Here is a 22,024-nt window from a genome sequence, read left to right as displayed (position 1 = left end):
CCTCCCCCTAAACGCATGCCTTCAGACAGAGACGAGAGCCAGGACTTAGCATGCAGCCAGTACGCTCTCTCCATTTATGTCTGATCAAAACGAGCAATCAGCCGGGGGGGGTGTGGATTCGATCAGCGCGGCGACTGTCAGATTTCCGTGGTCTCCCCCCATCGTCCATCAACACAGAGCTGCAGTCTTACGAGGTTAATTGTGACCGACCGGCTGCCAAGAATCACTAAAAGACAGTGACTCTATTCCAGCATCAACCTTAAAAAAAGAACACGCTTCACACAATCAACATGACTCAACAGGCAAAGAAAATTCGAGTGTCCAGCAGATGGAAAAAAAAAAAATATTCTATGGATAGACCACAGTGCTCGGTGCTTGAGAGACCGTAAACTAAGAAAACAATTGTCTAATTAAGAACTTGTGGACACATCTCGCTAACAAGCTAGCTAATTGGCATGTAACTACTGTAGCAGTAATGCTAACTGAAATGCACATTTTTATATTGCAGAAATGGATTGACTTACTCCATGAATTTGCATTAATATCGGACAGTGATGATCGCTTGATGCTAAAATGTTTGTTTTTGTCTTGCTTTTTCTATTTCACATATTCACTTTACTGTCAAACACATTGCAGCTACACAATAAAAACACAATAAAAGCTCCTGGTGACAAAAAAATGCTTATGATTTATTTCTGATTGGACAATGGTCATTACATTTTTAAAATAAAGTTAAATGTCCATGATACGTTCAATAATCTTGAAAAAATAACGATACGTACACTTCATTTTTTTGAATCACATTAGTTCTATAAGCCCCATCCCTCATCTCTTTGGGGAAAAATAAGAACAATGTGTAAGCAAAGAAAGACAAGCCTACATTTCTTGTCCACAGAACAAAACTGTAAAAATAAAATAAAAAGACAAGTCCTTAGCATTTCAAGAAAGAGTGTTCTCAGAAGAACCTTTAACTGCACATCTCTTCTCATATCCACAACAAAGAGCATCTATTCACTTCACCGTTCCTCTGCAGCTCTGCCTCAAGGGCTGGCGATACGTGTATTAGTTCCATGAAGCCCACGTAAAGTCGGACGCTGCGACTGTTTTTGGGAGGGATCGAAACGGTCATTCGGTCGTCAGTGCTTTATGATCCCGACACACTTCCTGGGTAGCCTTTCACAGAACGCCGAATGCAGTATACTAATCAATACACCCGGCCAATAACAGGATGTTTAAAAAAAAAAAAAAAACATTTAGCAAACTCGTCTTTCTCTGCCATAACTCCGATGCTGTCAAAATATTTTCCCCAAGAAGGGATGCTAGATTCTCACGTTTCGTTCTTGGCTAGGGTAGCGAGTTCCAAAGGAATATATATATGCACCTTAAGATCTGATTTTGTGCTGATGTTTTTTGACAGTGATCGTGAAAAAAACTGCAATCAGCTCAAAAGGTCAAGCGTGCAGGCATTGAAAGCTGTTTCACCAGGTGACCGTGAGAGTCAAAGGCAACCTTATTATCGCCGTACATATGTTTCTGTACGCCACAAAAACGCTGTCCACCTGGGTGGCATAGTCAAAACAAGAAAGAAATATATGGCCTGTGTGGTGGCTGAATTGCTAGAAGCCCTTAATGCCAGGGCCTCAAAATACGTACAAACAAATAAAATTCTCCCCAAACAAGAAATTCCCAGGAGAGCCCTTTCAACAGAATCGACCGCTCGTTTATACTGAAACAAAACAAGTCGAATTCAAAGTCCTTGAAGGTGTTTTTCTTTTCTCCTAATGTCTTCCCAAAATAAAAAAAAACACTTCCTAATTTTCAACATTTAATATGAAGAAATCACATAAAAATAATTTTCTCTCATGTGTCTCCATCTCTCCTCTCTCTCTCTCTCTGCATGTCTGTCAGTTTCTTTTTGATTAACCAAGAGTCACATTAGGGTCACAGCGAGTCATCTGTCAGCAAGACAAAAAAAGGTGCCCCAAATTCTCCACCTTCACCCCACCCCCCCACCCCCCCCCCCCCTCCCATCATGGCGGCGGGGGCCAGCTGGAGCCTGCACCACAGGGGGGCCCCCCCACTCACCGCCTGCCCCCAGCTCCAAAAACAACATCCATCTCCATTTTGCCGTGAGCGGGCTGCTCTGAGAGCAGCTCTCCGAGCAATTAAAATTCCCCCGCTCTTTTTTTATTCCTTCCACATGCTTAACTGTATGGTGCATCGCCGCCATATGCTTCAGGACGCCGGATACCACAATTTAGAGCGGAATTGCCTTTCGCTTCCCTATTAAACAAAGCAATAGAACAGCTGGCTGGCTGGCTGGCCGCGCTTCGACGGCGACGCGTCAACCTGTTTCTGGCGCGCGTGCGAGCGCGAGCGCGCGGCGTCCTCGCTCACCGACGCGCCTCGTCCTCCGTCCGCCTCTCGCCCGCGAAAGGACGACGCGGAGGGAGAGGGTGACTCGTTTTTTGGAAGATGGCGGTTCTCCGGGGCGTTCGTCCTCGCGTGAGGGCCTCCTCAAGGCGCCATCTCTCCCCCCCCCCCACAGCCCACCACCCCAGTTTTAACGCGCAAGGGAGGTTTCCGGAAGGTTCTCCGCCGCCATTTCGGCGGGAGGTTTATTTTTGGCGGGCGGGCGCGCGCCGCTGGGATTGGCTGTCACGTCGTCGGGCCGCCCCGGCGGGCCGTCTGATTCGGAGGCGGCTCGTCTGGAGACGGGGCTTTCATCGGCGAACGCGAGCTCCTCTCTCCGGGCTGCGCGTCGCCCACCGCAGAGCAGACGCAATCCCGCGCTCGTCTGCCGCCCAGCCTTAACGGCCGTGTGCATCACCGACATGACGGGCGCTTTTATTTTATTTTATTTTATTTTTTCTAAAAGAGTGTCACCGCTCATGATGCTGTTATACGTTCGAAGACGTTCCTTTATCCCACCGCACAATGAAGGCAATTACAGGAGGCGTCACTTCAAACAGGACGCGCGACACGAAAAAAAGGCGAGGAATCCTGAAAATACAACAAATAGAAGTGTTCTATTGTACACCGCTGTTTCCTCTCACACGACCAGAACAGCTTGTAGTACCCCATGAGTCCTCTGGCCACTGTTCCATCCAGCCACCCCCAACCCCCCATCCACCCGCCCCCCCCCCCCCCCCCCCCCACCCCCCAAACCCCAACCAAGTACCTACAGGCTACCCTGACCCCGGCAGTTATGGGGAACTCTCACACAACATGTCACATGCCATTTTAAGTGCATCTCCAGGCCGGGGTGCCTGTCGTCTCTGACAGATGCCTGACTTTCCGCGGCATGCCTCTGTCATCAGACGTCCTCCCAAAGCAAGGAGAGTCTCAGGAAAGGACAAAACAAATCAATTGTAAAGTCAAACGTAAAATGACAAATTTAAGTAAAACAATTTAAGGCTTTATCCTTCCTAACAAAAAGAAAATTCAAAATCCTTGACATTTAATGAACATCTCTCCTCTCTCTCTTTCTCTTTCTCTCTCTCTTCCTCCCTCCCTCTCCCTCTCCCTCCTTCCCCTTAAAGGGAAAAACGGTCGTCTAGTTGCTCATCGAAAAGGTAGCACGGTTAACGTCTCGCACAGTCAGTCTAATATTTCCCCCTGGATTTCATTTTCTCACAGAACAAGCCCGGGTACCTTTCGATGCATTAGCATTTGATTGTGAGGCACCCTGGCTCCGATATAACCACCGGCAACGGCACAGAAAGGAGGGCCACATAAAGAGGCTCGTAAACGTTCTCAGCGCAGATAATGCGTCCCATCCACGCCCCCCGGCCCGGTGTCCCAACCAGAGGACGTCAGAGAGCCCCCCCTTTCTGTCCCGTCTGAGAGGGCCCCCAGTCTGACTTTGGCGATAAACTCAAGACGCCCCGCCATCTCGCAACCTTCTCCCCGAAGCGGCGGTAAATCTGTAACATATGAAGGTGCTCTAATGCACGTAAATCAGAAACATTAAACATCCCCCCCTCTCCATCTGAACCGGAGAGCTTTTCCCTTCTTCTTCTGTTTTTTTTTTTTTTGGAATTGGAGAGTGATGGTTTAAGCCGTCAAAATAAGTACATTACAGCTGGGGCAGGAAGGGAGAGCAGCTTTCTTTATAACAACAGTGACAGCCCTGTGTTTCGCTGAAAGGACCTACGGAGACCAGGGGGGGAGAAAAGCTAAGCTGCGTGAGAGAGTCTGGAGATACAAGCCGGCATTGATGTAGAGCACTGTAAACTGTCCTCAGCACGACAGGACACTGAAGATCTTAGACCGACGGAGAACACACCCAAGGGTGCCCCCCAACACACACACACACCAAATAACTGCCAGATCTGCCATTTGTGTCCTTTTCCCCCAAAACATTTCCTCCGCAGACAGGGGAGTGCTGCTCCTGATCTGTCCTAAATTACGACAGCACGCTTTTAAACGCCGACAAAATGATTTCACTCCAGGTGCGAAGAAGAAAGTTTGAAATAACACATCTGCAACCTCGGGTGAGAGATAATAATAATAGCGGCGGTGTGAAACGTATAAAAGCCGAATTTCAAAGCAATCCCATTTCTCACCGTGAAAAAAAAAAAAAAAAAAAAAAAAAACCATCCCCCAGCTCCCCACTGGCAGAGACAGGCTCTCTGTACCGCCCCTGGCCAGCGACGCTGTGCGCTCTCCTGAACGGAGCGTTAAAATGAACCTCTCTTCCCTCAAAACATTCGCACGAGATAAACAGCCAGAGTTAATCTGTTTCCCTCTCCGAAAAACGCCACCGCCACAATAGACACTTAGCTTTTCTGTGGGGATGGCAAAATGGCATGTTATGACAAGTCTTCACTGGGTAATAAACTACACATGAGACTTGGGTGGCCAGACAGCCTTAAATCGCAAAGTGGTGGGATTAATATTACACACATGCGTGTGTGTGTGTGTATGTATGTGTGTGAGAGAGTGTGTGTGTGTGCGTGTGTGTGTGTGGTTATACTGTGCCTATAAAGTTGCATTTAATGTATACATTTCCTTGGATTCTGTTTTAAGTACAGGTAATTACTAAGTGTCGCTGATGTAATCTCAAAGCAAACAATAAATTCTGTCCTAAGCTCAACTTGTAAAACAGCAGATATACAGCTATGCAGGATGGTTTAAATAGACTAACCCAGCTCCACAATTTAAAGATGCCAATGGACCAAAGACAGAGGTCAGGACATGAAACTGCTCTTCAGTTGCAAACCTGATGGTCAGCTTTTAATAAAACAAGGATTGGGCAGAATCACATCTGAATCAAAAAATCCTTTATTCCTAATTACCACATCACAAGGGGAAAAAAAGAAGCCGTTTCTGAAAGCCATTAGTATACTAGTGCACGCCAAAAATAACCTTCCCTAACTGGCTCGTTTCACATGAAATGTGAAATTTGAATATAGCTGCCTATTAAGAGATACTCCATTATGTCATTCTCTCGCTTTCCCTGCCAGGTATTAATGCCAAACTGGCAAAACCAGAGGAAAAGCAATGGGGCCACACTCAGGGTGGCCAACACCCCTCCCTTCCACCCTTCACTTCCAAAGGTTCAAAAAGAGGACAAACGGAAAGTTGCGTTTCTGGGTCACACGCAAGTGAGCGAGCGAGCGAGCGCCTTCGAACGGAACGGAATCAAAGATGGCGCCTACCTCTCCGGGCTGCGGCAGGGTCAGCTTGGGCAGCTTGCTCTTGGCGCTGGCGCCGGCGGCGGCCTTGCCGTCCAGCAGGGCGGCGAAGGGCGCGACGCCGTACCCGTCCCCGATCTCCACGGGGGGCTTGAGCTCCGGCGAGTCGTTGGGCACCTGGTCCTGGCCGTCCATGGGCCGGACGTAGGCGGTGGGCTTCTGCTGGACGGCGCTGGGCTTGCAGTGCAGGCCCTGGGGGAAGGTGGGCGTGGACAGGCCGCTGGGGAGCAGCGACGTGGAGGCCACGGGGGACCCGGACGCGTGGGGGCCCCCCAGGTCCTGGTCCGCGGGGGACTTGGCGTGGCCGCCCTCCTTGTAGGCGTGGTCGGCGGAAGGCGGGGCCTTGGAGGCCTGCCCGTGCCTCCTGCCGTGGGAGGACGAGGCTGCGGGGGCGGGGGCGGGGCTGGAGTCCCCCTTGTGCACCGCCTCCACCTGCCCGCCGAACTGGTCCTCCAGCCGGCCCCCCTGAGGCTGCTCGTGGGCGGACGTCCCGTGCTTCCCCCGCCCGCACGGAGCCCCGCCCCCCTGGACCCCCGGCTGGCCGCCGCCAGAGCCGTGGCCCCCCCTGGACCAGTCCGAGGGGCGGGACTTCTTGGACCCCTGGTGGGCGTGCACCAGGGCGGAGCCGGACACGGAGGAGGACTGGGGCGGGGGCATGGGGGCGGAGCCCTGCTGGGCGGGGGCCGTCCTGCCCCTCTGGCCCTCCGGGAAGAAGCTGGGCTGGTCCGGCTGCTTCTCCATGGGCGTCTGGGGCGCAGAGCTCTTTGGGATGCCCACCAGGTGGCTCTGGTTGGAGTGGTTGGTCAGAAGCTCCTTCATCTCGTCGTAGTTGCCCAGCGTGTTCTGCACCCGATTCGCAAGGGCATCGCCTTTATTAGTCTGCGGGGGGGAAACAAGCAAACGGTTAAAACGCGCGGACGCCACCTATCCTCCAATCCCCACCCCAGACCGCGATCGCAAGAGGAGAACGGAGCGTCACTAAGAGAAGACGTGTGACTCCAGAGACGGTGGCGGAAGCACCGTGTGCTGCAGACTCCATAGTGCGAGCGTGCCTGGGTGAGGAAGACCGTTACAACAGCTCATCAAGCACTGTCAACTTTTGTTGTGCAGTTATTTGCTGATGGAAAAAAAAAATGGTTCTCTCTCTTATCACAACAGCTGATGTATGGTGGTGCTGTAAAGGAACCGCCCACTTCACTTTAGAAACCATCATTAAAGAAGAAGACCCATCAGTGTGGACCATTAATCTGTTTTTTTTGAGACAGTGTAATACCTTCAGAAGTGATTCAGCAAGCAGCATGGTGGGTATTACGGCATGCATCTATTAAAAATATACCTTCACACTCTGAGATGGGTTGTGCCCCCCCCCCCCCCCCCCTCCCCGCACCCTCAAGTGGATTGACTTGATGCATCTGTCTCCCACTGTAAAGAGACAGGGTATTTGTGATTTGGTAATGCAGGAGGAAAAAACAGGCCAATAATCTAATCAAAACATACCTGGAATCTGAACTACATTCAATCAGGCGCTGTATTAGAATTTTTTTCCAGTAAAATCAATCCGAAAGAACCGACTGGTTCTAAAGTATCCCTCTTAACATCCAATTTTGAATTCTCTGATTGTTTTTTTTTGTTCTCCAACAAGATGCCCCAGTTCTAGGTAATTGTTTTTCTTTTAGATTTTCCAGCATATCAGAATTTTACAAAGTATCTCCCAGAACAAGCACAGCCAAAACCAATCCATGCCTTTTTTAACGATCAGCACATAGCCTAGTATTGCTTAATATGTGGCAAATTTCAAATGCCCTTGCTAAAACTGCTATAGAATTACAACTAGTTTAGTATACTTAACTGAACTTTCCATGTATAAAATGCAACTATGTACAATGGTGACATTCATAAAGTAAATCAAAAAATGCACAGATTCTTAAGCAAAGATAAAATCAGGCATACAATTTCCTTGTATGAAATCATTTAAAATAGCAAAATCTTGCAGTAAACAACAATTAGCAATAGAGAACAGTAAACTAATTAAATAAATAAATAAATAAATAAATAAATAAATAAATAAACAAATAAATAAATAACTGTATGACCCAAATAAATGGTTGACGTAGAAGAGAATGAAAACCATTTTAATGCATAATCATCCACCACATAATTAACAAGTGTAATTTACAGTAAAAGAAAGGAGGAGGCCAAGTCTCTGTTTAACTTAGATATTTGGTAAACCCTGACCCATGACCCCAGTATAACTCCAAGCAATGCGCCCCATAAACCTGCAATGGCATTATGGCTTGTTGTTAATAGATTTATTGCAATTAAAATCATCCTAGTAGAAAGCTATTCTCAGCATCGCAGATGTCTTGCTTTATTGCACACGGGCTATAATAGAAAAGATAATTGCTGGTTGCAAGGTTGCCTTGTCTGACCCCTGGCTAAACACAGTGGTGGCACACTCACTATTACTGTCTGGTGTCTGGAAAACCAGCGTGAGCTCAGGAAGCTTGTTCGTCAAGCCTAAGCTGAAGGGGGCTATGCTGTACATCAGTCACCATGGCGACAAAATTCAAAATCAGGAGCTGAGCCAACTGGAATCGCTAGATGAAATGAAATGTTAAGGGCAAGTAATCAAACTGGACTGAAAGGTTAACGTGATCCGTACAACTCCAATAATCATCTGATCTGACAAGCTGCAGCCAGGAAACACCAGTCAATTAGCACAGTAGCGCACACCAGGAACCACAGGGTGCAAGGGTTTCCCTAGCCTCTGATCCCAAAGCATGTAAGTTACATTAGATTTTCATGTGCTATTTTTGACGGCAGACGAAAGCTGAATTGCATTGCGGCACTTAGAACTGAAATATGCCACATTGTGTAAAAAAACAAAAAACAAAGCAGTCTTTTTCAAGAGAGATTCCACATCACACAAATACATTTTCTGTGCCAGGTGAATGTCTGTCTTTGTGATTGTGGAGTTATATAACCAGAGTAAAAAAAGCCACTGCTGAATCAGCACCTTAACGGGCCAGCTCAGACATTGCAATTACCTGAAAATTGAAAAGGAAAAAAGGCTATGAAAACACTCCCCTTGATGTAAGCGCCTTGTGAAAAGGTGACTCTCATAATGGAAAGTGAAACGCACTGACCCCCGGTTAGCATGCTAGTTTAGCATTCACTGCTTGCAGAAAAGGCAGGTAGGTGTGATAATAGAGATCACGGTGAGGCACACAAGCGCAGGGCAGCGCTCTTAAATTTTTCATCTTCCGCCGCAAAAAAAAAAAAAACCAGGTCCTCTCTAACGTTCAGATACCCGCGCGGGCGCTGACTCTTCCGACGGCGCTCGGAGGTTCGAGATGCACGCAGGGGCCGCGGTAGCAGACCCGGTATTTTTAGCGCGGGGACCGGTGAGGGCGCACTTGAAATGCCGCGGAGTGGGCCTCCCCTGCTGCTGCCGCTGCCGCCGCTGCGATTTCTCTGGGAGGGGAAAATCCATCTGGGCTCGACACAAAGGCCTCTTGTGCTGCGGGGTGAACCGTCTGCTCCGGCGTGGCAACACTGGGCCGTCGCCAAGGGCACGGTCGGCATGCCGACTCCGACTACGGCGGTGATGCTTTAATGTGCATGAGGCAGATTAGCCAGGTCAGTCATAGCTTCATATTATAATTATTTTTACACAATTAATGTTTACATATATATATATATATATATATAACTATATGTAGTGAGCGCCACAATGTTTGTGACAAAAACTTTTTTTTTCGCTCTTACTATACAATTTTTCATTTGTACTCATACAATTCCAATGTGGTTAAAGTACAGATTCTCAGTTTCATTAAAAGGTATTTTTACACAAATACCCTTTAATATAAATATATTTTCTTGGTTTCACCAAGTAGAAATTATAGCACTTTTTATATGTAGTCCCCAATTTCAGGGCACCATAATGTTCACAGGTGTTCACAGGCAATTGATTTCACAGGTGTTTCTGATTAGTCAGGTGTTTTCAATCGCTTCTTTAATGCAAGTATAAGAGATCTTTCAGTATCTAGTTCTGATTCTAGCCTTTTGCAGTCTGTTCTTGGCGTTTGTCAACATGAGCAACAGAGTTGTGCCAATAAAAGACAAGGAAGCCATTATGAGGCTGAGAAATAAAAAAAAAAACAGGCCAAACCTTAGGCTTACCAAAAACAACTGTTCGGAACATAATGAAGAAGAAAGACAGCACTGGTGAGCTCAAAAATCACAAAGGGCCTGTTAGGCCAAGCAAGACCTCTATCAAAGAACTCTTACCATAATGAAGAAAAACCACTAAACAGCTATCTGACAGATTATCAACACTCTTCAGGAGGCAGGCCTGGATGTGTCGGTGCCTTCATGAACAGCACTATAGAACTATAGAGGCCACACTGCAAGATGCAAACTAGTTTGCTACAAAAACAGGATGGTCAGGTTACAGTTTGCTAAGAAGCACCTAAAAGAGCTGGAGGTTCTGGAGTTCTGGGTCGTGTAGACAGATGAAACCAAGATTCACTTGTATCAGAGTGATGGCAAAAGAAAAATATAATGGAGGCCAAAAGGAACTGGGCTAGGTAGGTATGAAAAGTGCCGTAATTTCTACAAAGTGAAATCAAAATGTATAGAAATACCATTAAATTAAACTTGAGAATGCACAATTCAATTAAAAGTGAATTGTTTCATTACAAATCTAAAATTCTCGAGTACAGAGCCAAATCAAGAAAAAAAATTTTTTTGTCACAAACATTATACATCATACACCGGTTCCTTTGGTGGTTTTTTCAAACATAAAATCACAGTTCGATTGTTATTCAAACGATTGGCCAATGCCGTACGAACTGAAAAAAAACAGTACTTCCTTGAATGTATTATTTAAATATAAAGACAAATCAGTTAAACGGGATTTGGGAAACTGAGTCAACTCTACAATATTAAGAGAATTCTTAGTTAATGGTGTAAAATAGAGGCAAGAGTAGTGTTGTACCAGCTAAGCGTCAATGCGCTCTGTTGCTGAGGTTCTTCATAGCATTCAAAATGTGAAAATGTAGTATTTATAAAAGAGGCACTTGTTCCCGCTTTAGCCAGACCTGCTTTCAATCCCTCTGTGCCTTTGAAAAGAGCTGCCTGCATTGAAAGACTCGCTCAATGGCTCAAAGATCAGCTGACCTCTCAACCAAACCTCAGCAAAAATCACGTTAAAAGCCCGTGGTGATGACACTTTGCAAATACTTCCACTTCATTTTTTTTTCTCTCCCACAGCAGTGGCATCTAAATGAAGTTCTGAAGGGTTTTAGAGATTTTGTATGTTGAAGGCGTTAGAAGGAAAAGTGAGTCATAGAGAGCAGAGAGAAAAAAAAAAACATCTGGTCTCTCCTCTCTCTACAGTTTTTTATTTGATTTTTTTTTCCTGGGAAACGGCTCTGATAATGAGCTGGTGCATGCTGGGAGTGGGCGGGGCTGAGAACGAGAGCACGTAAAACACAGTCTTCTGCGGCCGGCTGCTCGTGATGCACAAGGTCAGGTCACTTCGGTACGGCTGCTGGGTGGCGGAGGATGAGGTTCTCAATGGACTGCTTTGTAACCGCCCCCACCCTCCCTACACCCCCACCCAACCTTTCCGACCCTATACGTGTAAGATCACACAACTTCCCACCGCCGTGCTCTCACAGAACCAAACCCACCGCCCCGAAATCCCCCCAGCACCCAACCCCCCTGCCCTCCACGCCCCATTCTGAAGAGGTCTCACTTGGAAAAGAGGTTTTAAATCTCAGTGTGGCCTCCTAGTAAAATAAAGGTTTAATAAAGGTTTGTGTGTGTGGTGTGCATTTGTGAATGTGTGTGTGTGTGTGTAATATATATATATATATATATATATATATATATATAGAGAGAGATAGAGACAAAGAAAGAGAGATAAATGTGTACAAATGTAGCCGCTCTTTGTCAGAAAAGACAAGCTTTTTGATCTCAGCAGTAAATGCTAATGTTCTTTCCTCTGATGGAATTTGAATGTAATCCAAAATAAAAAGCTAAAGACTCTTCAAAAAAAAACCAAAAAAACACTTTTTAAAAAATTGTGTTTACAAAGCGATGCATTTGCAGGAGTCTGAATACTGACGCAAACGCGTGGCAACCTTCATTTTTCCAGCAGTCTCCGGTGACTGGAAATTCTACCACACCTCGGAGGGTTCTTGCGTGGAGTGTGAAGGAGAATCTGCTTAAAAAGAACGCTCCCTAAATTGCACTTAGGAAAACATCTCAGAAATAGCTGCCGGTGCGTAAAAGGTGTTGAGTTGTCAAAGACGGCAAAGCGGCGTGCAAAAGCGAGCTTTGATCGGAGCGCTTTGATAATTACGCCCGGCATGTTTCCCTCACCTTTACTTCGTTTAAAGCCGCTCCAGCTCTGATGTCGGAGCCAGAGGTTTATTTACCGAGGCTTTCCTGTCAGGACGGTATTTTTACAGGATCCCCGCCCCGCCTCGTGTTACCGCGCTGGAATCCGCGCTGATACCGATACCCCGACCCGGGGAGGCGGCCCGCATTGTGACGGACGCCGTGGCAGGGCTCTCTCTCCGGTCCCGGGGTTGGCAGAGTCACACAATGGGCGCCTGTGTTCCCCTGTTATGAGCACCCTGGGACTTCGCCCGCTCGGCCCGAAACTGAACGGCCCAAAAGGGGTGGAGGGCGGTGCCAGGACCGCCGCGTTTCGGTAAAGGGGGTGGGGTGGGGTGGAGGGGGGGGGGGAGAAACGTTATCTCCTTCCTCCAGTCAAAACAGAAACGGATACAGCGGTGCCCGAACAGAGAGCCGGCTCTGTTCTGAATCACCGTTTTTTTTTTTTTTCTTTTTGCGTTTGAAAGACGTTTCCCGGATCTGAATCCTTGAAAGAGCCTCTTATTCTCATCAGTCGCGGGCCATAAAAGAAATCTTTACAGGGCACACATAACCATTAGTGCTTCCGAATAAAGGTTATCAATAAGGGCCTAAATGTACTAACACCTATGAGATGTTATTTGAAATCAATAGCGGCCTGACAGGCTATGAAAGAAAGCCCGGAGAAAGCAGTGCGCACACGATACAGAGGACTTATGGAGGAACGGCTCACTGAGAATCAAGCGAGCCCCGGAATACGCTCCCGAGATAGAATATTGGAACCGCAGAAATAATTTCAAATGACTCAATCCCCTCAAGAAAACATCCTGGGACACCAGAGGAAAGACGAGCAGAAAAAGGGGTTAAACGAATAATACCCCTTTTACGCACTGCTCCTCTTTTGAAACGTAGAGGGTTGCAACTTCGCGCGGCAGAAATTAATTAACCTTCTCTAACTTCAGTCCTTGTCTGTGACAGACCCCATGAATAATACATATCGCCAGTGACGAGCAGCACAGGCAGCATTTGTAGGAACTCACAGCAAAGAAAGAAAGGGAAAAAAAAAAAAAAAAACACAGCAGTGTAACTGAATAATTTCACTCCTATTCCACAATCTGCTACTAACTTCTTGACAGTTGCTTTGAGGACTGGGGGTATGCATTGTGAATATTTGTGAGCGGGGGACTGAATCGTCGTGAAGCGGAGGTGGTAAAGGACTGTCCCTGATCCAATGCAAGCAGGCGAGGTTTACAAAAGGACACCGAAACAAGTCGTACCCACGGGCTAGAGGGGAAGGCCGGTGAAGACCAGCGTCAACAGGGATCAGAAAAACCCTGTGCACTGGGATTTCTCTGAAGGTGATGGTAGAGCTGGGAGACGGCACGCAAGTCCCAAACAGCTGTTAGCAACACAGGTTCCATTAAACAGGATTAAAGGGGATTAACCACCCTGCAAACCCCAGAGACGGGGAGGAAGCACAAACACCATTTCGCGGGGAAAAAAGGTGCTGCTTTTAACCGGCGCTCGGTGCTCAGAAAACACATTAAGCGGAGGAGATAAGGAAAAGCTAACGGCGCGCGAGCGAGCTGCGTCCCGCGAGAGGAGCGGCTTCGCGGCGCAGCTCACGCTAGCAGTCCCGGCGCAAACAAAAAATGCACAAACGCCGCGGTATCCACGAAACCATGAGAAACGCGAACGTTTTTCTCACGATTAAATAAAAACCGATAATCGAAGACACACGCGTGGGTATGCTTTTTTTCTGTTTCTTCTGCCTCCATACGTCCTTCAGCAAGACCGACGCAAGGATTTTAGTAACGTGCGCTACGCGCGGGGCGGCGACGGCGTTCCCGGCCTTGTCTACTGCGAGCCTTAGCGCAATTCCGCAGCTGCCGGCAGTCTGCAGTCCGGGGGCGGGAATGCCCGGAGCAGCAAATTCCCGCACATTCCGACGGGAACCGAGGCAGTCGCCGCCGGGTCTACGGGCGACGCTTTTCCGACGAGGCCACGCCCCGCTCCGACCGAGCTGACGGCCCATCCCCGGTGTCGAAGACGACCGACGACCCCGCGATACGCTACGCCGGTTTGTCCTCCCAGTTTTCGGTCGTTCCTGTGTACCTCGGCTGAACCGAGAGCCAGGCAAAGAAAAAAAAAAAAAACGAAAAAAAAAAACCTCTCTCAGTAGTAGAAGCCACGGCCCGGAGGAAGATAGCGGATGTGTGCTGTGCTGATTAGAGAGAGAGAGAAGCCCGTGCCCGGGCGGTGCCAGAGCAGGGGCAGGACGGGGCCAGGAAAGACTACACACTGTCGTGTGCGCTCTGTAATTAACCTTCAAAAGGAGGCAGCCTTGCGTTCTCCACCCAACATGGCTCCATGTGGCGATGAGAGACTGGCTACGAGCCCTGCTTCCTAGAAGAGCCAGCCACCTCACGGCTTGCACACAACAGTTTATAAACTGTTTAAAATCTTTAAAAAAAAACGTTACTAGCATACATATGCAAAATGGATATGTGGAGAAATATAATACATTCTGTTCATATATAGTGTATTTACTATACGTGTGTGTGTGTGCGTGTGAGTATGTGTGTGTGTGTATCTGTGTGTGTGTGCAGTGAAGCTCTATTTATCAGTTGACTGTTCTTCACTCATTTTTAAAATTTGAGAAATGATAAACAATGCTACAGTAATCTCCATAAAATATAATTTACCATCAGGCCCAATTTTACAAATATAGCTCTGTGGTTCCAAGGTACTCTTAGCTGTCCAGCTATTTTGTCACACTCATGAGAAAGTAATATATTAATGCCTGTTTAAAATGAAATGTGACATGCAAGCAATACATTGTTAAGATTGAGTGAAAAACATTAAATTAAAATTGAGTGGAAAAAAAAACGTGACAGGAATAATAGCTTTAATAGCAGACAAATCCAGGCACTTACAGGATTGCAGAATAAACTATACAGATCCCTCATCAGAGCTGATCAGGAAGCGGGGAGTGAAGGATGTGTAGCACGCAAGGCTGCCTGCACTGGAACGATACAAATGGAGACCGGGCCCACTGCACCCACTCTGCCAGGTACCTATCCAGTTTGATTAGGGGGCTGAACACGCCGGAGAGCAATGGCCCCTGCTACTACTGCCAGGGCCCGCATTGATCCCCCACTCACAGCACGTGAAGAACAGAATCCCTCAATATTGACACCCGGTTAGCCGTCCTTTCACAGACTGCCTGCGGGGCACTTTGTCTCCTCATCCAGCTGTAATGCGAAATGGATACATTTCAGGGGAAAGAAAAAAGAGTGAGTGGGGAGAGAGCTAGAGAGAGAGAGCTAGAGAGAGAGAGAGAGAGAGAGAGAGAGTGCTAGAGAGAGAGCTAGAGAGAGAGAGAGAGAGTGAGGGAGAGTGAGACAGAAACAGAGAGAGAAAAGAGTGCTAGAGAGAGAGCTAGAGAGAGAGAGAGAGAGAGAAACAGAGAGAGAGAACAGTACTACAGAGAGAGCTAGAGTTAGAGAGAGAGCTAGAGAGAGAGAGAGAGAGAGAGAGAAACAGAGAGAGAGAAGAGTACTACAGAGAGAGCTAGAGTTAGAGAGAGAGAGAGAGAGAGAGAGGGAGAGTGAGTAAGTGAGAGAGAGAAACAGAGGGAGAGAGAGCCTTCCTGACACTGCAGGGCATTGGTGTGGCTGTGTCATTGTTGCACTGCATCGGTGTTACAGCACAGAGTGTTTTATCTGGTACTCATCCATGTTAAATGCTCATGGGATCAGTCAAGCAAGATGCCAAGTTTCCAGAGAGTGGTTCTGATACTGCTTAATTAGATGCAGTATAGCCGATGAGAACCTGATCTCAGAACTGTAAAAGCAGGGGTGCACTTTACTCAGGAACAGAAAACAGACATCAAGACTCCATCCTGCTCTGCCTCCAGTCTTGCATCTCTGTCCTCTGACTGTTGAAAATGAGGGATTTTTCTTTTTGATGAAGCAAGAAGCACTGATGAGCTTGAATCTCAAGCACACTTCAATGCCGGGCAATCGTGTACATGCATTCTGTTATCTTGTTAAGAGTTCCCAAATTAAATATGCTTAAAGGACATTATTATTATCTCTTTGAAAGCTAAGACACAGTTATCTAATAGATACAACCCCCTTGTACCGAGACCAGACTTCCAGACAAGACAAAATGAAAAGATTATGGGTACTGTATATAGAGAGAGCTGTAAAAAACAAGAATCTTAGTCCAAGCAAAACCGTACTGCATAGTACTTGAACTATATTATTATCGCTATGCATTGCTGATGCTCTCATCCCTGCCAAATGATCAACATTAGTTCATAATCTATATTACCTATAAATATAGCTGCTGATCCTCTGACGCAATATTGGTAAAGCGCCTAGCACAATGCCAGGATTCAAAGCTGTAGCCCTCTAACTGGAGGCCCATTTCTCTGTGAATCATTGCTACCATTCATGTGCTTTAGCATGAAACATTCTGTTCTCTAAAGGGTAAGTTCAGGACAAAGTATGCTGTTCCTTTGCCCAGGAGAACTTCCTATAAAACAAACAGGGGGCACGTATAGAGCCGGACCACTGATTTAAAATACATTTGAGGGAAAAAAACAGCTTTATGGACGGACAGGGAACAGTGCTGGAAAAACGAGAGGAACATTCCAAACTCCCCGGAGGAGGATCACACCAGAACCTGACAGGCATCCGACTCTGTTATAAACTTTCTCCTTTTTTTCTTTCTTTTTCCTTTCCTTTCCTTTTTTTTTTTTTTTTTTTTTGCAGGTACGCACACTGGAAAAGAGAACAAGTCTCTTCAGGGAAGCCAAATTATTTTCAGACCAACAGAGGTGGGGATGGGGAGTGGGGGATTTGGTGGGGGGGGGGATTAGAGGAGGAGGGGGGAGCAGGGTGAGAGAAATGTGGGGGGGGGGGAGGGGGGTCCAGTTTGGAATGGGGAAAATAAAGTCCCACGCTGCGATGCTCTACTTTTATTTAACAACCCCTTCTGCCTGTTGCCGGGGTAATGGGCGGCAGAGGACGAGAGAGCGGCCCCTCTGATTGGGCCTCCTCGACATCTCTTACCTTGTATGGCTCCCCGAACAGATTAAAGCCGGAGGAGAACAAATCTTCATCCCGCGGCACTTCCTGTGTCCTCCGCTCCCACTCTTTCTTCTTCAGCGCACTGCGGTCCTGCTCGTAATGACTGCGAAGACAGGAAAGGAAAGGAAAGGGGGGTGTGGGGGGGGGGGGGCGGATAGACAGACCGTAAGGATGATTCCAGTTGGCATGCGAAGAATAAATACCGAACCCCTGCCTGGAAAAGATTTAAGGGACACCCTTATCTGGCTAATAGGCGCAAGCTGACGCTAAGCAGATGAAGGATACTCGGGGCCCCTGGAGATGAAATAACCGGATCGGCGCTTAAATACTTTGTTTTCGAACCGGCACAAAAAACAAACCGTGAGGGTTGAGTTACAAAATTAGACAGAGAACAAAGCGACGGTGGCAGCAGTTGAAAGGACCGCAAGTCTATTTCAGACAGGAGGCGCACGCTCAATTTTACCGCTTTGTTCGCCCTGGCGTAAAGGGTTTCAGCGGTGCTGATCATTTTTTTCTTTCTTTAATTTCACCAAAATGTCATATCAAAATGAAGAACGCTTACTTAAATATTTTTACTGTATGAAAAATATGAAATGAGGTTAAATAATGACAAATCTGATAAATGTATCTCACCAAAGTAACAGTTAATCAAATAGACAAATCCTGTAAGTTAAAATATTGATATCATTTTCAAGAGCGAGAGAAATAATTATAGTTTGAGGTTTTAATGGTTCATATTATCATACCCAACAGCCCTGAATATCGTTAGTCTCAGCTCCAGCAAAAGACCTTTCATTCACATATACAAGCAGAGAGAGTATCAGCTTCATACGCATGTGTATTATTATGGGGTGGGTCGAGTACCCAGAGCTTACTCTGACAGTATTTCTGGACTGTACAGTCCAGAGATGGTCGATTGGGCTGCACTTAAAAGATCCACTCAGCTGACATCAGAGGGAGCAGCACCTCAATGCAAAAAAGCCACTGTGAACAAGGCCGGTTCAAGACCTCGTGTCGAAACCCAATCGCTTAAAATGACCCGCATTATCTGGGTCCCTCTGCGGGTCTCCAGCCAACCACAGGGCTCCCCTCGGGCCAGGAGAAGGCCGGCCCGGGCAGGCGGGCGACAGGGAGACCGGGGGAAATCCAGGAGTCCACGACACGACAAACATGAGGGATTTTTTTTATTATTGTGTGGTCATCTGCGGAGCCACGCCACAGAGACTCAGAGAGAGCAAAGTCTGAGTGCTTTATGTAATATTAAAAATGTGCCCTGAGGTGGACTGTAAGATGAGAGCCAGGCAGACCTGTACACTTCTGCCATGGCCTGGCTTTGCACAACAGTTATGGAAGGTCTGGCTTTACGGCGGCTGGGGGGGTACATAGTGACCGTGGGCAGCCCGGGTTCAGTCGCAAAATACAAACCTCCTGCAACGAAGGACAGCTTGAAAGAGCCTCAGGTGTACTTCAATATGTAAGCACTGTATACTATATTAGCCTTGTGTGAATATAAATATTACTGTGTGTACGATTATATGTGAAAGAAAAAAAGAGGTTACTGCTGGTACTTGCTATTGTATCATTCCCCAGGTAAGTACTGATTAAGGAAGAGAATACATTATTATTCTCACGTAAACATAATCTTCTCATCGCTCTTTGTTTACAAAGGCACTTTAAAGCCGCCAAGGACCTTTCTCTGATGAAAGATTATTAGTTTACCTTCCAGTGTCTCCGTCTTTTAACATTTGACCATAATTGGACCTTGATTTCAGGGTTTATGGGAAAAAAATAAGATGAAGAACTTTTAACTGAGCCCAAGGGTAAGCACTGTGAACGCCAAGGACGCTCCAGGTGAAAGGCCTTTGTCCAACCAAGCACTTTCCCTGGGTTTCTATCTGTCGTCGGGCAGTTTTGGAAGCGTTTTAAGCCCATGTTCCCGCAGCCAGGCCCGTGTCCAGTGCGAGTGGACACAGCTGCCGCGTCGAGCTCTATCGCCGCGGAAACACAAAGAGCTGTCCTGCAATTGGCCGTGATAGATAGGAGACAGAAGACAGAGAGGGGGAATCAGTTTGTTTTCAATCTGCCCCGGCCCTGTTCAAACACACCTCGGGGTCTTTTGGTTTTTCCAAAGCATTTAATCCATCACCAAATTATTTTGGAAAGGGGGGAACGGAGGGAAGAAAAACGAGGCCCCGTTCGGGAACGACAGGCGATTCCTCTAATAGGAAGGAAAGCGAGGGAAGGTAGAGGGAGAGAGATAGAGAGAGAGAGAGAGAGAAGAGGAATAAATATGGCTGAGATTGACGGCGGGGGCCCCGCAGTAATGACAGCAAGATGTCAGTTATCTTTATGTCAGCGCGCTTTGCGCACCTGACAGCGCGCTCTGACAGCCCGATAGATCACATTCACAGCTGTCACAGGGCTCGCCGAAACAGTAGCTTCCCCTGACACCAAATTACTTTCTTAATGCAATGGTGCTTTGGGTGGATGGGGAAGGGGGCACGGGTGGTGGTGGCAGTAGAAGGAGGTGGGGGGGGGGGGGGGGGGGGCAGGGGGCACTGATAATTAAGACACCGAAGGGAGATGTGACCAGGAAAGTCCTCAAGGTGTGTGGCCGAGCGTCATGTGACCACCGCACTGGGATTCATGTTTGCTCTTTTCCTTTTCCTCCCTGCTCCCATCACCCGTGTTTTGGAATCCGTTAATTAGGTAGAAAATTCCGGATGACAATATGAATAGCAGACTGCAGGCTTCTCTGATGATATCTCTCTGGCAAAATGTGGCATTTGCAGTTTTTTTTTTACATCCCTCTTCCATTTCCCCCCTCCCCCCTCCCTCCCTCCTCCTCCTCCTCCTCCTCCTCCTCCACCCCCACCCATTTCGCCCCCACCCAACCCCTCCTCTTCCCAACATAACATAAAAAAAGCTAATAGTGATATCTGCGGTAAACCGAATGAATTTAATCTTCGCTGAGCTCCACTGCACTTGGAAGATAACCAAATAGACCACTTTTTTTTTTCCTCCCCTTTCTCCCTCGTCTGTTACCCGGCACTGCGAGCAGCCCCAGCGAAAGCCGCACAGAAGGAGAGCCATAATAAGCTGAGCGCGGCACCGTTATTACAATTTAACAGCCAACAACAGTCGCCGATTTCTGATTTAAACAGCAATTATTAATTTGAAGCACCAGCTAATTAAAACTACAGCCAAGCATTTAGCCCCTTGTTACAATTATTTCGGCAGTTTATAATTATAAGGACCTGCTTATCTACTCTATTAATGCGGGGAAGGCGGAGGCGGGGACCGCGCCTGTTTAATTCCCCGTTCCTCACGCAGGCGACGGGACTGATGGAGGGATGATTGGTGCCGCTTGTCACGCAGGCTCCGGGGGACGGCCCGGGTCGGGCGGGCAGACGAGACGGGCTTAACCCCTCGAGGTGTGAGGTCGCAAACATGTGATTAGAATGTTCTTAACTCCGCACTCTAATGCTGATCCTGAGGCAGCTGTAAGCAGTGGAGTTCTAGAACACTGGCTGAGAATTTTGAACAAAAAAACAAACAAGCATTCCAAAAACTCTACTCTTCACAAGGTAAAATAAAAGACTCGTGAGGAGAGAGTAGTGACCAAAAAAAAAAAGCGCGGATCACCAATGCAGGGTGCTCTAATTATAGTTATTTTTTTATTGAATATGCTTTCTTAGTAGATTTCATTTTCTCATACTGTGACCATCTTTCAGTCAACACAGAAATAAAGCTGCAGATTCCTTATGGTCCCAGGCTTTAGCACTCTGGTCGCCAATGAAGGTGACATGGCAGGCAGGCTATAAATATTATTCAGCCCCTCCAGTCAAAGCCTGTACTGCAAAATGTTGTGTAAATATGTAAGAAACATTGCTGACTGAAATGTGAGATGCCTTGGATAGGCAGCTGGCCCTTCCCACATACTGCACTGATGACATCACTGGATCTAAGGCAGCTCTGACTTGTAGCTTCCAGTCAGAGGAAAGGAGCTGGGAGATATTTGGATATTTCAGAACAGGGTCTTTGCTTTTTAGTGCACATCTCACAGACTCAAATGAACTGTATTTACATCCAGTTTAGTATCTTGAAGCAGTCAGAGATCTTTGAGCAGAGACAGAACATCCCTGCTGATAAATTCCATGTTTCCCAAACAGACCGAGACCACAGCTGAGAGAGCCCAGATTTCCCACAGCTGGGCTGACTGGGCTTTGAAAGCATCCCACAGTCATTAAGATGACGCTTTGTGCAAGTCACACACGGCATATCAGAGACATGCGCCGCTGCAGTCCATAATCAATAATGACTGACTAAGCCTCCCCGTAGTTGTTTGCAAGGTAAGGGATATTTTGGGCAGAGATGAGCCTGGTGGTGTTGTGCAGTGCTGGAGAGAGCTCCGGTTTGGCCCATCTGTTTGGTCCAGTCCCGTGTGTGTGAGGCCCGGTTCCGGGCGCAGGGTTTGGGTTTGAGAGCGCTCTGGCGCTGCGGGGCGGCGCTGAGGGTGTATCGCTGCACGCCGCAGCTGTGCCACGCGGCAGAGACGTCTGCATGCCCTGCCACCCCATCTGCTCCTGCCTCGTCCAGAGAGGGCTTTCAAAGCCCACTTCAACTGCTGCTGCTCAGCCACGGACCGTGTGTGCGTGTGTGTGTGTGTGTGTGTGTGTGTGTGTGTGTGTGTGTGTGGGTGTTGGTGTGTGCATGTGCATATGAGTGCGTGTGTGCATGTGTGTGTGTGTGTGTGCATGTGTGTGTGGGGTTGTGTGTGTGAGTGTGTGTGTGTGTGTGTATTTGTGTGTGTGTGTGTGTCTGTGTGTGTGGATGTGT

General features: G+C 47.4%; 1 protein-coding gene across 3 annotated transcripts in view; it reads right to left on the bottom strand.

The window, feature by feature from the left end:
- The window catches only part of aff2 (AF4/FMR2 family, member 2), a 176,879-nt gene that overhangs the window by 114,191 nt on the left and 40,664 nt on the right, over positions 1-22,024 (bottom strand). For all 3 annotated transcript variants that reach the window (XM_035409111.1, XM_035409112.1, XM_035409114.1), the window contains exons 2-3: positions 17,168-17,288; positions 5,664-6,578 (exon numbers count right to left, since the gene is read on the bottom strand). In XM_035409111.1, coding sequence (XP_035265002.1) covers positions 5,664-6,578; positions 17,168-17,288 — 1,036 coding nt within the window. The remainder of the gene's footprint in view (positions 1-5,663; positions 6,579-17,167; positions 17,289-22,024) is intronic.

The sequence above is a fragment of the Anguilla anguilla genome, chromosome 3 (genome assembly GCF_013347855.1).
Source record: "Anguilla anguilla isolate fAngAng1 chromosome 3, fAngAng1.pri, whole genome shotgun sequence".
NCBI classification, from domain to species: Eukaryota; Metazoa; Chordata; class Actinopteri; order Anguilliformes; family Anguillidae; genus Anguilla; species Anguilla anguilla.
Note: the sequence above shows the minus strand (reverse complement) of the source record. Positions and strands in the feature narration are given on the sequence as shown.